Source organism: Pararge aegeria, chromosome 15 (assembly GCF_905163445.1).
Source record: "Pararge aegeria chromosome 15, ilParAegt1.1, whole genome shotgun sequence".
Taxonomy (NCBI): Eukaryota; Metazoa; Arthropoda; class Insecta; order Lepidoptera; family Nymphalidae; genus Pararge; species Pararge aegeria.
This window is the reverse complement of record NC_053194.1, coordinates 6,209,094-6,225,073: the sequence shown is the minus strand read 5'-3', so window position 1 is coordinate 6,225,073 and position 15,980 is coordinate 6,209,094. Positions and strand designations below refer to the sequence as shown.

The 15,980-nt window shown below is 34.6% G+C and overlaps 1 protein-coding gene across 4 annotated transcripts in view; it reads right to left on the bottom strand.

Annotated features, from left to right (window-relative positions):
- The window catches only part of LOC120629855, a 155,394-nt gene that overhangs the window by 48,632 nt on the left and 90,782 nt on the right, over positions 1 to 15,980 (bottom strand). The window contains exon 1 of one of the 4 annotated variants that reach the window (XM_039898927.1): positions 3,102 to 3,564. The exons of the other annotated variants lie outside the window; for them this stretch is intronic. Within the exon in view, the coding sequence (XP_039754861.1) occupies positions 3,102 to 3,103 (2 nt within the window). The 5' untranslated portion in view covers positions 3,104 to 3,564. Of the gene's footprint in view, positions 1 to 3,101; positions 3,565 to 15,980 lie in introns of those variants that run through there. 4 annotated transcript variants of the gene reach the window in all.

The following is a 15,980-nucleotide window of genomic DNA, read 5'->3' as shown; positions in this document are numbered from 1 at the left end:
CAGCCCGAAATACAATAGACAAACCAGGTTGGGATATAGTGCTTGCGCAGACGCTGCTGACACCATTTGACACCGTTGAAGCAAAGACATTATTACTAGTAATTTATTGTACAGCCGTGACTTTTTTGACGAGTGAAAACGACAGTCAATGACCTACAATTATTTTCGTAGGATTGTGGAAGGAAATATGACGTAGACGTTACTTATGCATGCGGATGGATCCTAAGGACGGAATCGCCTCTTAAGACTGCGAGCATACGAAAAAATATTGATTTTATGTTTATAATACAGCATTGTCAATTTGCACCTGTAGTAAAAATTAAATATTGATGCAGATAGCATTATGAGATAAAAGATAAATAAAGGATATCTGTCGATAGCCGCATGTTTATAAAAATAAAATAAGTACACAAGGAATGTGATATCTAAAAATAGTAAATTAATCTCTAATATTATTATACAACCGTTTACGGATATACCGTCGTGGAATTTAAATTCTTATAGGTTTCTCAACTTTAAGGTTAATAAAATGAGTAGGTACTGAAATATTTATTGGAATTAATGTCCATGATAAACATGCGATTACCTTTTTGCGTTTTATACATTGCGCAAAAGATAGCGAAAATTTAAATAATATTCATCGGAAGTCAAATAATTGTTATTTAAGAAGATAACATTTTTTGAACAGTAAAAGTATGATAATTATATAATAAAACACGATTCCAATATTACTAGACACAAACTAAGAACTAGGAAAAATTTATATTTCGGTTTACAATCAATTAAAATAAAGCCCTGTTGAAATTGGATTCACGACGAATTAAAGCTTAAAACATTATGCAATCGAAAACAGCTGGTTAAATTTTGCAATTAAAATATATTTTATTTTAATAATTAGGAAAAATGAATTTGATTAACCAAGTCAGTCATCAAAAGCATTGTTTTAAGTAGGTAACTCGGTGCCAAGAAAGGCTTCTGATATAAAATAACATTTTACGCAGGTATCAATTTCTAATTCTATACAATACTGTATTTCCTCGCGACGACCGCACAGTATCAGTTAGTGTAATACGATAGTAAGGGTTTCACATCCTGTATGTTTGTTTCCGAAGAAAATAGTGAGTTACACTCCGACCATTTAGAAATTTCAAAGTTAAACGTGACGAACCTGTTTTAACCTGTTTGTTTGTTGTGTTTGTATTCTAGTGGCATGCTCCTGCCGTGGCTAGTTACCATCTTTCCGACTAAGACGTGCCCCTAGCAATTCAGCGTTCCGGTACGGTGTCGCATAGAAACCGATTAGGGGTGGGGGTTTAAGATAACTGTCATATCCCTAACTGGTTCACCCTTGGTTAGTTATCTAAGACTTTCTTTGTTATATATATCTTATTCTTAGTTAGATAAACTAAGCAGCAGTAGGGCTTATAGTGGAATAAAGAAATAAAAAAACTGATTTCGAGAACGGCAGAGTCAATTATTTTTATTTGATATAGTATGTACAAAAGCGGTGATAGCTTAGTAGGTAAGGCTTCGGCTTTCTGCATTTTTTTAGGTCTCGGACTCCCACACCACTTACTTTCGGCAGCAATTTAAATATCACTTGTTTTAAACGGTGAAGGAAAGCATCGTGAGGAAACTTGCATGACTGAGAGTTCTCTATAATGTTCTCAACGGCCGTCTTTCAGTACATATTAAGAAAAAAAATTTATGTCGCTCAGATAACGCTATGTATGAACAGTTTCAACTGTGTACTAAAACACTGCTGCCGGTAAAATTTACGATTCTGGTGGTCCGAGAAGGCAGGTGGTATTTATTTTATGTCATAATGGTTCAAGCAAGCATGTTACATTATCAGTGCAAGACATAATATAGTATAAGTATATTTACGGACCTGACAGAAAAGCTCAGTGTGTACTCAGCGGGTGTTAGAGATAAATATGCTCGGAGTATCTCCACTGCATTCATCATAGAGATCTTGTAATGATCAATGACAAAGATCAGAAAACATGTTGTGGTTGGAGTGCCAACTCCCAAGTTACCGGAACGGCGATCCCGCACAGGAAGACGCAGCGCAGACCCCATGTTGCACACACGACAGCAAACATAGCAGCAGTTACGTCCATCCACGATTGAGATGATCACTAGTAATAAAGATCAGAGGGATCTGGGGTGGCACTCTTTTCTTTAATATAACATTAAAATAATTAATTCCGAAAATAAATAAATAATATTTCATTAATCGTTATAGCCTAGCCCTAGCCAAGTTGGCCACTAAGCTTTGAGTCCTTTTTAAAATGAGAATAGAGGCCTGTTTTAGCTCTGGGCTGGATGATGCTGATGCTAGAGCTCCTCCCACGTAACTCCGCGTTTTGCCTCAAAGTTTATTGTTTATGATAAATCCAAAATATTCCATTCATAACATCCAGCGAAATAACACTTACACGCGAGTGCCTATACTTCAGAGATAATTAAATCATAATATCAAATGAATTGTTATTATTAATACAATTTCTTATTTTAAGTATTTATTCCTTGCATACCTTTTCTTAAAGGTGTTACTTTATTGGTTAAGAAGTAAAAAAAAAAAATCCTATACTAGGAATAAAAAAATTTATGTTTTGATTTTATCAAGATATGGAGTTACGTAGAAAATAAACATCAAACTGATAACCTACAAATATTTAATAAATATATTCAAAATGAATAAAACTACATAACTTTTTTATTATATTTGTGTGATTTTGCACATAATAAATGAATAAATATACTACGACACACACACATCGTCAAGTACCCCAAAGTAAGCGTAGCTTGTTTTATGGGTACTTATAATGTGCATAAATCACCCAGACACTAAAAACATTTTTCCAGTTATGGGAATAGAACTCACAGCCTTGGATTCAGAAAGCAGCGTTGTTGCTTACTGCGTCAGTCGGCCGTCAAACACAACCTAAGAACTAACTTGTATTCAATTAAAATTTTCCATTTCATTCACGATCAGAAAGTTACTACACTGAAAAATTAGCGACCGATAGACCGCTGCGGAAATGAAAAATTTCATGAGCATGTAAAAAATGAATTAAAAATGAAAATGAACTTACATAGCCGAACTTTGCCGTCATGTTTTGTCCCGTTGTATAATATGTTGAACATACATCTAACCGAGTACACTGCTGCCGTTCCAAACTGAACAATCCACTTTTATGTAATATTCAAACACACGTCGCATTCAATAGCAAAACACTCAAAATACCATATTTACACGCTATAATAAGCGGTATTTCGAACAATGGGCTTTGTAGTCACTTAAAAAAAAAGAAAAACTGAGAAAACCGCTGAACGTAACTGAAGGGAAACAGCGTTCCACAGCACTTTCATATTTTCCCGAATAAACGCACGCGATTTCAAACCTCCACTACGCGGTCGTTCGTTACCTTTGACGCTTGTACCCCCCTTGACTAATACACCCCTACTAGTGTATTTTTTTTTTACGTCTCGCCTGGGTATTTTCACGCGCGCATTTATGAGGCTTCAACGCTCACAGCGACATGTGCGCTGCGCGGCGGGCGGACTACGACTACGAGATAAAAACCCCGCTTGATTATAAACTTATAAGCTAAACTTTTTTATGTGTGCGTGCGTTTGAGATGTGTTCACGAGGGACTTTTGTCGGTGACCTTACAAAGTTTTCACTTAGTATTAGTTATTTATAAAAAAAAAACAAAATAATTTTAACCGTCCGCTAATTCAAAAAAAGAACGAATAAATGCAGAGCACAGCTCCGAACAAGTCACCAAGCAAGGTACGTGCTTTAGTATCTTAAAGTGTTTAAAGGAAGAAAAATAAACAAAGGCATAGTTCTTAACATCGGTCACAAAATAAGTCCGTGCACCTGAGTGGTTGAGTGGACGTAATCTATGGCCGGCTTTATCAAAATGGGCCAATGCGCGTACCTACGAGTACTCCAATCCTTTTTATTTCGCTCAAGAAATCCTTCAACCGGCCGATAACACAGTTTTGTTTTAAATAAATTACTTTTTGTGTGTCGATATCGAGGCGGTTGAACTAAAAGTAAAGAGCAATGTATTATTATTTATATATAGGACCCACTTCAATCTAATTCTTAAACGTTTATTCAAAAACACATCAAGTGAAACGTGACGGGTCATGTAAAAAGAGCGCTGACCGTCGTACTGCTATAACTCATGTAATAATTTTGTTTCTCGTGACCTTTTCGGCTTACATCTGCAGTTTGTTTCATGTTACCTATCTACAGTATCTGTAAAGTTTATTATTATAATTATTATAAAAAAATGTGAATTTATTAAGTTCTAGTTTTAAAATATTTAAACATTAATGCATTTTTGAAACAGCAAATCGAATTGAGTGATCTTTTTATCAAAATAAATACTGAAACAGTACTCGGTGTTTTCTTTATAAATAAAATTTAAATTTAATAATATGATAATCGCATTTTTAGGTTTCATAATTATTTATAAATAAGAAAAGCAGACATTGAACTGTAACTGGGTTGTGGGAACTATAGGAAAACTCCTATAAAACCACTGTGAAATCATCAATAACATTGGGGCTGAATTACTTAATAAGCTCTACATAATTTTAGTAATATATTTCTCAATCGCATGTACCTAACAGTGTCAATTGCCTGCAGCGAAAGTCGACAATCAGTGTTCTTTTTACCTGTTGCGATATACACTTGCCTACTTAATATTCATTAAACTTACACATTATACCTAATCTAATCGTAAATATTGATAATTAAAATAATTAAACTTTATAGTAGCTATTTTATTGGGTCTCCTTGATTACTATTAAATTATAAATCAAAGTATGTAAATACTCACTTCAAATTGCAATTTTTAATGTCATAATAATTTACATGAAACGAGAGAAAATATTCGAATAATTTATATCCTCAAGGCTTAATTAATAACTGAAAACGATGCCTATAACTGCCTCGTTTGCCTATTGATTACGTTACTTATGTCCTAAATTCGATTCTCGGGTCAAAATTGTAAGGGACTTATCAGGTTTCCTGTTGATAAGTTCTCAGTAGGTAAATGCACGGGGTTAGAAAATTTCATTTGTCCATCCTCGTGCCTTATATATCAAGTTAAACTGACGGTCCTGGTTTTTTTTAAATATCTTGACAAGGTATCCCTTGACTGCCATCTTACCTGCTGGTAAGTAATGATACAGTCTAAGATGTAACAGGCTAGCCTGTTAGGGGTATGACAGTTATATTAAACTATACCCCTTTTTGAATTCTACGCGGCATCCGATCGGAACGCTAAATCACTTAGTGGCACGTCTGTGGGTAATCCTACTATACCATGAGTCCATAGAAAAATCGGAAAGTACAAATTCCCAAATTCCTATTCCAGGGATCAACCCGGAACCTCCCACTTAAAACCACAGCGCCCACCGTTGCGCCAGGGAGGTCGCCACTAACATTTGATAATAGCAGTCTATGCTTTTTAAAACGCTTTGGAAAGGCGTGATCTAAGCTCTGTTTCCTTCTCTCCTATAAGTTCCTTATAAACTAAGTCTCATCAATATTCAATAACTAATAACATTACTCTAAATTAGCGGCTGAACAAACTTACTTGAAGACGACGTTTGTTCCGTGAATAATTGACTCCTAACAAGCGATTCGTGTATCAATAGTTACGGAAAGTAATCAAAAAGTTTTTGTAACTATACACTAGTACAAGCCTGTTTACACTCTACGCTGTTTTATAAATACATTGACGACCGATTAGCGCAGAGGGGATCCTCGTTTCTGAGTTCCAGGCTATGGGTTCGATTCCCACAAATGGAAAATGTTTGTGAACATGAGTGTCTGGGACACTGAAAACCATTTATCTTTTATTATAAGTATTTATGTATGTTATTCATAAAAATATTCATTAGCTATCTTAGTACCCTTTACACAAGCTACGTTTACTTTGGGACTAGATGGCGATGTGTGTATTGTCGTGATGTATTTATTTATTTATAAAAGCACACAGCCGTGTAAAAAAGCCTATCCTCATTGGAACAGCGCGGAGTGCCTAAGCTCTAAAATTCCCTAACCTTTGGGAGACCATAATTGGGGCATTGACCTCAAAAGAGTTGGTAGTTGGAATCCTTTAATCATCCCAAGTGGGAATGGCTATACATGTTAAGTTTACTACTGTTAAGTCAGTTTTCACTACTGTTAAGTCAGTGAAATTCGGATATTCCATATGTGCGTGGTGTTTTTTGTTACGGATTTCTACAAGGTTACACCTGCTTCAATGCAATGCATAGTATGCATTGCATTGAAGCAGGTGTAAGGGGAACTGTTCAATAACAAATCAACTCTCATGTAACTGCCATCAAAAACTTTCTTAAGCGGAGGCGTGAACCAACAAGTGTTCAAAGAGATATCTCACGGATACACTTGCCAGTTATACAACCGTCCAGCCCACAGCAGCTAACTTCAACAAACACCAATTAGCTGTATAATTGCTTTGAAAACAGTTAAGCCATTATGCCGTATACATGTTTTTATTTGCGCAAATGATTAGCGCGTATGTTATTTTAAGTTTCAAACTTGTCATCAGTGTTCCGCTATCGACGAATTTTGGGTATATTCTGATATATCAGAGCTTCTTTATCGGCTTTCCGGCCTCGATGCTACTGCCACATTGAACTCTGTCAGTTAAGCCCTCGTCATCAGTTACCATTGTTTACAATCTGATGTTCTATTCTTCGAACTTACTTTTGACGGCCGATTGGCGCAGTTTGCAGCGACCCTGCTTTCCGAGTCCAAGGCCGTGGGTTCGATTCCCACTACTGGAAAATGTTTGTGTGATGAGCATGAATTTTTTTCAGGGTCTGGGTGTTTATATGCATATTCTAAGTATTAAGGTATATTATTTATAAAAAAATATTCATCAGTCATCGTAGTACCCATAACACAAGCTACGCTTAAATTGCGTCTAGATGGCGATGTTTTTATTGTCGTAGTATATTTATTTATTTTTTAAATACCTGTTGTTTATGTTGAATAAATATTGGAATGTTCTAAAGAAGAAGAAGAAGAATTGGAATGTTTCGGATTACAACCCTAGCTTTATAGATGCGACTAAGCGTTCCAATACGACGCGGGATAGCAATCAGTTGGGATAGAGGTTTAATAAACCGTCCCTTGCAGATTAGCAAGCTTCATTTAGGACTGCATCAGCACTTACCATCGGGTGATAGCATAGCCATGCGCGAACATTTTATTGAAGTAGTAAATAAATAACACAAACTACTGTTTACAGTTTCAGTTCAGTGTTATTAATACTCCAGATTCACATATCACCATCGGAGTGGCATCGAAATATCGGATAGTACTGACTAGCACTTTGACAGTGCTTTGACATGGACACGTGATATCAATATCATGCGAATTGTATGCAAGCACGCTGAACACTGCCCTGTTTCTGATATATATGAATGTACCACAAAATTGCAAACTTTTGCCTGTATGTCATTAGTGCGAAATAATTCTAATGACTATAAAAATTAACTTGAAAAATATGAATTATTCATTTAAATTATGAATAGCATGGGAATGACGGCATCATAGTAACTTCAGTGTTATCGTGTAAAGTATTTGCAAGTAAAAAAAAACATGTAATAGAAATTGGTCAATGATCGCTTGCATAATGTACGTGAACTTAGTTTAAGCAGCGTTTCAATGCATAAGATTATTAAAATATTTAAAACTTAACTTATTTCAGTATGTTTTATCAAAACCGATTCAGTAAAAAACATAAATATATATTCTCAACACAATACGTTCAATAATATATATTAACGTATTTATGCTGAATTTATTTACCTCGTTGGAGGTTAGCATCCGACTATAGACATAGAGGTACCTCCTGGCCTAGGCTAAGAATTGTTAGATTATAACCATTTTTCAATGAATTACGAAATTTGATAAACATCGATAAAAGCCCGCCAAACCGCATTGCAGTAGCGTGGTAAGTTTTAGCTCTCGAACTCTGGCTAAGGATGACAATGAAGCCTTTACTATTTCGAAATGTAACAAGTTATTTTCCGTCTATAACTAAAACGAGGCACAGCTTAGAAAAGCCCACAAAATAGCATTTAGTATTCCATTCAAATCCGAAATGGTGTGTTAGTCACAGTAACCTACATAGGTACATTAAATCGATAGTAAATTAAGCTATTGAGTCGCTTAATTTCCACTTCCTCCTTCCGGAGTCGATGACACGTTTATTCAGATCCTTCCTTGTTTAACGTTGGAGAGTGGGGTTAATGTTATTACTTGTTATACATATATTGTTTTATAGCAGTATAATAGTTTGATCTTTGGGCCGTCAAAGGTAAAACATAAAAGTGGAAAATTCGCCCTCTCCAGGAAATAATACAGGCAATTAATACAAATATTCATTACGTATACCTTTTATTTGGTGATAACATTTACAATTTAAGTTATCAATCGTATAATATCGCCAGATCCAAAATATTAACCACAACATACAACTTCAGTAAAGAGGTCTGTTTTGACAGATTCACCTTGACCACCTCGGATGACCCGACGGTCAACACGGCCTTTTATTCTCAATATATTTCCTTTATTTACTGTTAACGACTGTAAAGATTATGTACTGAGTGGTTCGAGTGCCATTACAGAAAAATATGATAAATAAACTTTCTTGGTTTTTATTATAAAACAGTTATGGTCTGCTTCGTTTAATTCAAAGGTCATATTTACCTATTTAAAGTTAAAGGTTAATGATAAGAGATAAAAAAAAAACTAAGTTTTTCTTACACTTATATTAGAAAGAAACTGCATTGCGGGGATTGTTTTTGTTAATGCTAAAAAATAAAATCTAAATATGCATTCCAAAGGATACAATTTTAAGGGTTACTTAATTTTTATGCACACCAGTTTAAATTTAAAGAATATTCAGGTGAAACAATAGCTTGTCTAGTGACTATTGTCTTTTTCCATCTATGTCAAACGTGTATTTTCACTAACTCTTCATTTAATTTAAAGTTTATCGAGCTTACTATAATTGGAGGGATAAGGGAAGATCTTATATAAAAGTTAACAAAGGCATAAAACTCAGACAACCAAAATCATATCGATGGAATCATGAAGCTAGAAAGGACTTGTAAGCTGAAGAGCTTATTGGCCAGCAGCTTAAAGATTCTTCAATGGCAGGACCGCAAGTAACAACGAATAAGAATTAATACAAGCTATTAAATTAATGTAACGAAATAAAAAATATGTAATTTGTTAAATTATTTATAAATTTTATTTTGTAATGTATTTCAATTATGTAAGTGAATGTAATATGTAATTCTTAATTTAATGGTAGTAGAATAAATGGCTTTGTTTTTTCTTTTTTATATTTGGAATTGCTAAGCAGAAAAATTTATTCCTATGGAGTACAAATTATGGATAGTTCCATAGTCAAAGAAGCTTAAGATTACTATCTTAGAGCGATAAAATTTCAAACAATAGTTTCCAATAAAAATCATGTAAAAATATGGGAGTATAAATGCTGCACTTTCATAAAGATGACCACAAGGCAAAATTCAACGGGTGGTAACCAGTAGGCTATTACGTCTGTGGGACATCACAACTCAACCTGTAAATCTTTGCTATAGCATTAATAAAAGCTGTCCTCAACCCGGCCTAACGTCTTTTTCAAAGTTTACTACCCACAACAATGTCTAAACAACGGCAATCCGGAAAATTTATGCTCGCAAAGACATGTTTCTGAATAATTTTATTCACAGTTTGTTGGTATAGCAATGAGCAAAAAAAAATAAGAAACATAGTCGCTTCAAATGCAAATTCATTTGTATCAAGTATGAAATAGGCCTCCTTTAGGCCCTCTTGGAACGTCAAGTAGGCCTGTTCGCAGTAGACTGTTACCAGTCGTTTGAAAGGCAGATTTTAGCGAAAAGCAGACGGTAAGAAACTGTTGTTTTTTTCAACCTACAAAAATCTTTATTTTACCTTGATATCTAGCAGTGATATCGCAGTGGGTAGGACTTTGGCTGCTCTTTCAGTGGGCCAAGTTCAATTCGTCCAAATTGACACCATAGTTATTATAAACTCTTTCAATTACAAATATAAGACTCTCGGTATATGTAAAAATTCGACTACAAAAAAACCGACCAAATGCCAGTCGGACACGCGCATAAAGGGCTCCGTACGTATTAATAAATAAATATACTACGACTACATACACATCGCCATCTACCCCTTAAGTAAGTGTAGCTTGTGTTATGGATACTAGGATGACTGATGAATATTTTTATTAATATCTATACATAAATGCTTATAATAAAAAGATAAACACCCAGACACTGGAAAAAATTCATGTTCATCATACTAATATTTTTCAGTTGTGGGAATCGAACAATATTACAGCCTTGGACTCAGAAAGCAGGGTCTCTTCCCACTGTGCCATTCGGCCATAATCTATAAAGTCGACAAAAAAAATCATATTTTTGCTACCATAATATATTTTTAAATTTATTATATAACCTAAATATTCTGTAAATATATATTTCAAGTGTACGTTTTTTGCGTTCGCAGGGAGCCCCGTTAAATATTTATTCTCTTTTTTAGTATTTGTTGTTATAGCGTTGACAAAAATACATCATGTGTGAAAATTTCAACTGCATAACTATCACGGTTCATGAGATAGAGCCTTATAACAGACGGACAGACCGACAGACAGACGGACGGACAGCGGAGTCTTAGTAGTAGGGTCCTGTTTTGCTCTGTGAGTACGGAACCCTAAAAACATGTATTTAACTTTGATGTGGTAATTTTTTTTTTTTTGTGGTAATCGTACCTAGAACTTCTTATCTGCATAGCGAGTACATATTACGACGTGCTAGTCACAACTCGAATGTCTGATACTAATATCATCGCCGTAATCATTTGAGGCTTTACAACGGCGTCAAGACCTTGACCTGTTTAAGTGTTGGTAGATCAATGTGGGTTATACATTTTTTTGTTTAGCTTGTAAAGCAAGTATTATTACAAGTAAGGTATTCTTTGAGTAAAAAGGTGGTATCACGTGATATATTTTCAGCACGGCTAGTATGGGCAGGAGACAATTATCTCCCCGGGGAAAGGATAAAAAATTATCTTCTCCCACAGCTTTATCATCTCTCAGAGCACAAGCGAAAATAATGTCCAAATAATGTATGTGTAATAATAAACGGTAAAAAACTATAAGTATGTAACTATTCGTATGTTTAGTATCTAAATACTTGGACCTTGCTCACGAGATTACCGCCATGTGGAATATTGAGTCGACCGTTGTTGTTCCGATCGTCGTTTCAGTCAATGGTCTTCTCGCGAAAAGCTTCGACCAACATCTCAAGAAGCTTTCGCTTGGTTGTTGGATTAAGGGTCGGATACAGAAGGCAGTAGTCCTTGAAACGGCGCGTATTGTGAGGAGGTTTCTCACTCTGGAGCCCTGACCACCGGTTGCTTGGGCATTCAAAAGCCCCGCAAGCGGAGGGTGGAAGTTTTTTTTTTTATAAATGTTTAATAGTGTATTTTAATTTATTCTTAAGCATTGTTAATAATTTAAAAAAAAAAGAAAAATAATAAATGATAGAAAAATAAAATGATAAACGGTTGTAAACTTCTCCTATTCCATATTCCCGTGCTTAAGAAGGTGGACACGTTACTGATATCCCTGACAGGGGATGATCAGGGGATAACATTTATTTCTCCTGCCTATGCCTGCAGGAGTTCGAATCAGTCCATGGTAAAGCGACGTTGACCCAAGTCTGTAGAGTAACTAAGAGTAAGTAACCTTGAAGTTCAAATCTTTACCAGTCATCAATTTATCAGGCCAGGGCATTATAACTGATTACTGAAATTAAAAGTGATACATTCTAAAATATAAGGAGTAACTTGTTATTGATAAAGCGATTATATTAAACCATACCACCCCTAATTATAAGATATTTTTTCATTCTGTTTTTTAATGACTTTGTTCATAGGTAATTATGTTTTGTGCTAATCTTAAAGTGCAACTTCGTTTGTTTATATACATTCTATGTTTTTATGATTGCTTTGTTATTGTTTAGTCGCGAAGATTCGCGCGATGACGAATATAAGGGGACTGGCTGAAAACCAGTGCTTCGCTTTTTGTATGCAGCTATACTGAGCCAAATGTGTGATACATTTGTTAAAAATGTTAAATTTGTATTACTATTTTTTTTAAATAAAATAAAAATGGGTAACAAAGGAGCTGGCTCAGTATAGCTGCATACAAATGAGGACGATTTTTTTTATATCGAATTCTGCGTGGCGTCTTGCTGGACTGCTCCATCGTGTCTTTATTAACCATATACTCGTATATAATATTTATAGATAGATATTTACAACCAATAACCCTCGATTCTACTTAGTAGTCTAGGTATTAAATCTAGGTTAAATTTGTTGTCTTCTTCAAATATTCTATTTCAAACTGTCATTCTTTCGGTACACAAAATATTCATTTTTGAATGATAGAACAGAAAACAATATATATATAATATATTGATTACGGATGATTATTCTATTGTGACCTACAAAAAATATTACTCGAAAACATGACTAAATGAGGAAAATCAACTCTTTGTGGAATTTTCTTATTGCTGATATTCTGATTAACCGTTAGTAAGCAGTACGGAAATTCAAATGTCATTTTAATGTAAATTTTACGCGTTTCTACGGATTTTGTGTTCTAGAGATTAATTGGACACATATTTATATATTTCTGTGTAATTACGTCGTAAAGTTCATTATAACATTCAACGTAACATTATTGCTACTATATTATTTAATTAATGTAACTTTACAGTGTAAATAAGAGTTGCAGTAGTTCAACAGCTTTGGCCTTATGGTAAATGCCGATGTCTAGATAGCGTCGCGACCGTGTATATAGGCTATATAGGTTTCTTACTCCTGATGCCCAGTAGGCATTTATCACACGGTTTCGTAGGACCTCTATTTGATTATCCATTTTCTAAATCCCAAAGTTTTCAATAAGCACATACTAGCGTCGGATCGAGATTGGCGTATATAGATCTATGTTGGATATTTCACTTGAACTGATTCGCAATTAGTCGCCAATCAGTGAAATCGGAAGAGTGGAATTGTGTGGTGATCGATTTTGAGGTTTGATATGCTCAACGTTTCTTGCTTGATTAGGAGAGCATGTTAAGCTGTCAGTAGGTACCTATAATTATAATAGAAAAATTACAATGACTATTAAAACATGCGTTAGAGCAACGCGGTGAGTCTAAGCCATGTATCCTACGCTAGTTAATTAGGCAAAGTCCTGTAATAAATAAATATACTACGACATTACACACATCGCCTCCTAGCCCCAAAGTAAGCCTAGCTTGTGTTAACGTACTACGATAGCTGATGAATATTTCTATGAATATGATACACATGATTACTTATAATATACAGATAAACACCCAGACACTGAACACCATTTATGTTCATCACACAAACATTTTCCAGTTGTGGGAATCGAACCCACGGAATCTCGAGACCTAAGTGGCATGCGTTTTGATAACGGATGCTCAAGGCTAGGCAAATGTAGACCAGATTGAATGAGTAACTTCTCGTAAGTGTGTTAAGCCTCAAACCTGAAATGACACATCTATATAAAAAATATTTAAAGTGTCTGTCTTTCAGATTATTGAATAACTGACTCTTTTGGATATATTATTATATTTTGTAAATTAGCGTTATCCAAACTCACGTCTTTTTGTCTGTTTGTCCAGACTTATCTTAAATGGCATTATATCTATAAACATCAACGCCATCATTTTCAGCATATTAATCCCAAGACTAAGAACGTAGGACCTGGGGATTCTTAGTTAAACATTCAGATTCAAAAATTCGAAAGTAGGTAAATGCTTAGTAGATTAACTAGAAATTTTCAAAATTAGAACAACAGCTATCTGACCTGACAATTTGAACAAAATATATAGTTCCCAATACAACACAGTCGAATGCAAAGTAAACTTCGCATCTGACGCATTCGTCAACACGGCCTACAAACTACTCTGGAGTGCCGAGTACCCAGCCCATACCGGACCGTTAGCTCTTCAATGGGTGATTTCGACTTCAAATATCTACATTCTAGTTACAACCACTAGAAATATATACGGCTGTTGATTTCTTTATTTTCCGCAACGGTTATTTGATAAGTTAACCAACAGCTTTTGACATTACGTCGCAGAGTGAAAAAGAATGCTTCGTGTAGATACATACAACAGTAAAAAACAATTAAAACACAAGTGCGGTAAAGTTAAATAAAACATTCATATTTTCGATTTTGAGGCTTAAGCGATGTTATTGTATGTTAAGTGTGATGAACATTTAATTATTTTATTGTATGAAAATGATGCAAAATATACGTCGACTAAAATTAAATTTAAATATTTTCATACTATTACATCGTATCCAAAAATGGATGCGATGTGAAATCTTTAGCATCGCAATGTAAAATAAGATTAACTTTGTGAATTAACAAACCAAAATAGTAAAGAAGCAACAAAAGTCTTAAGCGAGGAGCCGACTTTTTTAATATGATTTCTCACCAGATTAGGAAGTTTAATTTATAAAAAAATGAGCATTTTCAAATTTATGTTCCCCTCACATATGAACTTTTGAATCTAATATCACGAGAGGTTTAAGTATATTTGCACAGAATTACAGATGAAGACATCCGCATATGGAATATGATTATCGTAGTGCGCACTTAGGTGTAGCATTATAATCATTATGTAATGAAAGTGTACTCATTATAGGTAAGCGCAGATGTGGTTTAACCTCAACCAGTGCAGGTTTTACATCATTTTCAACATAGATATAGTTTATTTTTGATTTTATATTATTATTAATAATTATTTAATTTTAGTATTGCACCTTAGTACGTAACCCTTCTTGTGCAAGTCCAACTAGCACTAAGGCGGTTTTTGAAAAGTCCATATGTTGGACATCATCGCATTTACTATTTTTTATATAGAGCCGCATATACCACTTCGTTGAAGGAACGGATTGGTTATTTGGGGCTTGCACCTACTAAAACTCTGTGTGTGCCTCAATTCACCTAAAGGCGACAGTACGGGATACACTTGCGTATTCATCGCCAAAGTTTTGACCCAATAATGCATGGCGGGTATTTATCAACAGTGATATATAAGAGTGATATCAAACTTGACGCCCTGCACTTGGCCAGTTAAATTTCAAAGATGTTCCAAGTAATAATGCAATAGTAGAAATAAAATCCTTTCCAATGTTTTAAATGCGATATTGTGTAGTTCATTTATTGGTTTGTTATCTAGTTCGGCTCAGCTACTAAACCTAAATCGATTAAATTTGATACAGTGATAGCTTGTATTCTGGAGACGAATCTATCTCGCGAAGTTTCCTGGGGTCCCGCGGAATATTAAGAAATAAACTTGGTAATTCAACATTTTAACAAATAAAGACAACACGCACCCTGGATACAGGCATGCCTTCTAGCGCGCGAAAACAGTGAATGAATGAATGAATGAATACACTTTTATTGTGCACCACATAAAGAAATAGTAAAATTATAAATAAAAATTTAACAAATAGTATACAATTTGGCGGCAATTAAGCACAAATCCTATGTCTTATTGCAACTGTTAACTGGGGAGAGCATTGATAACTATCATACGAGTTTATACTCAGTTTAGTTATCAGGGCCTCTAGCTTATTTTATAGTTAAGCTTTGGTTACCTGTATACATTGTTTTTTGAAAAATAAATGATTATTATTATTATTATTATTATTATTATAAATTAGTAGTGGAGCTTTTTTTTGGAACCAAGCTTGTCCGGGAAAAAACTAACGGCTTGCATATTTCAACCAAAAAACAGCTTTGCGGTCTAAAAGG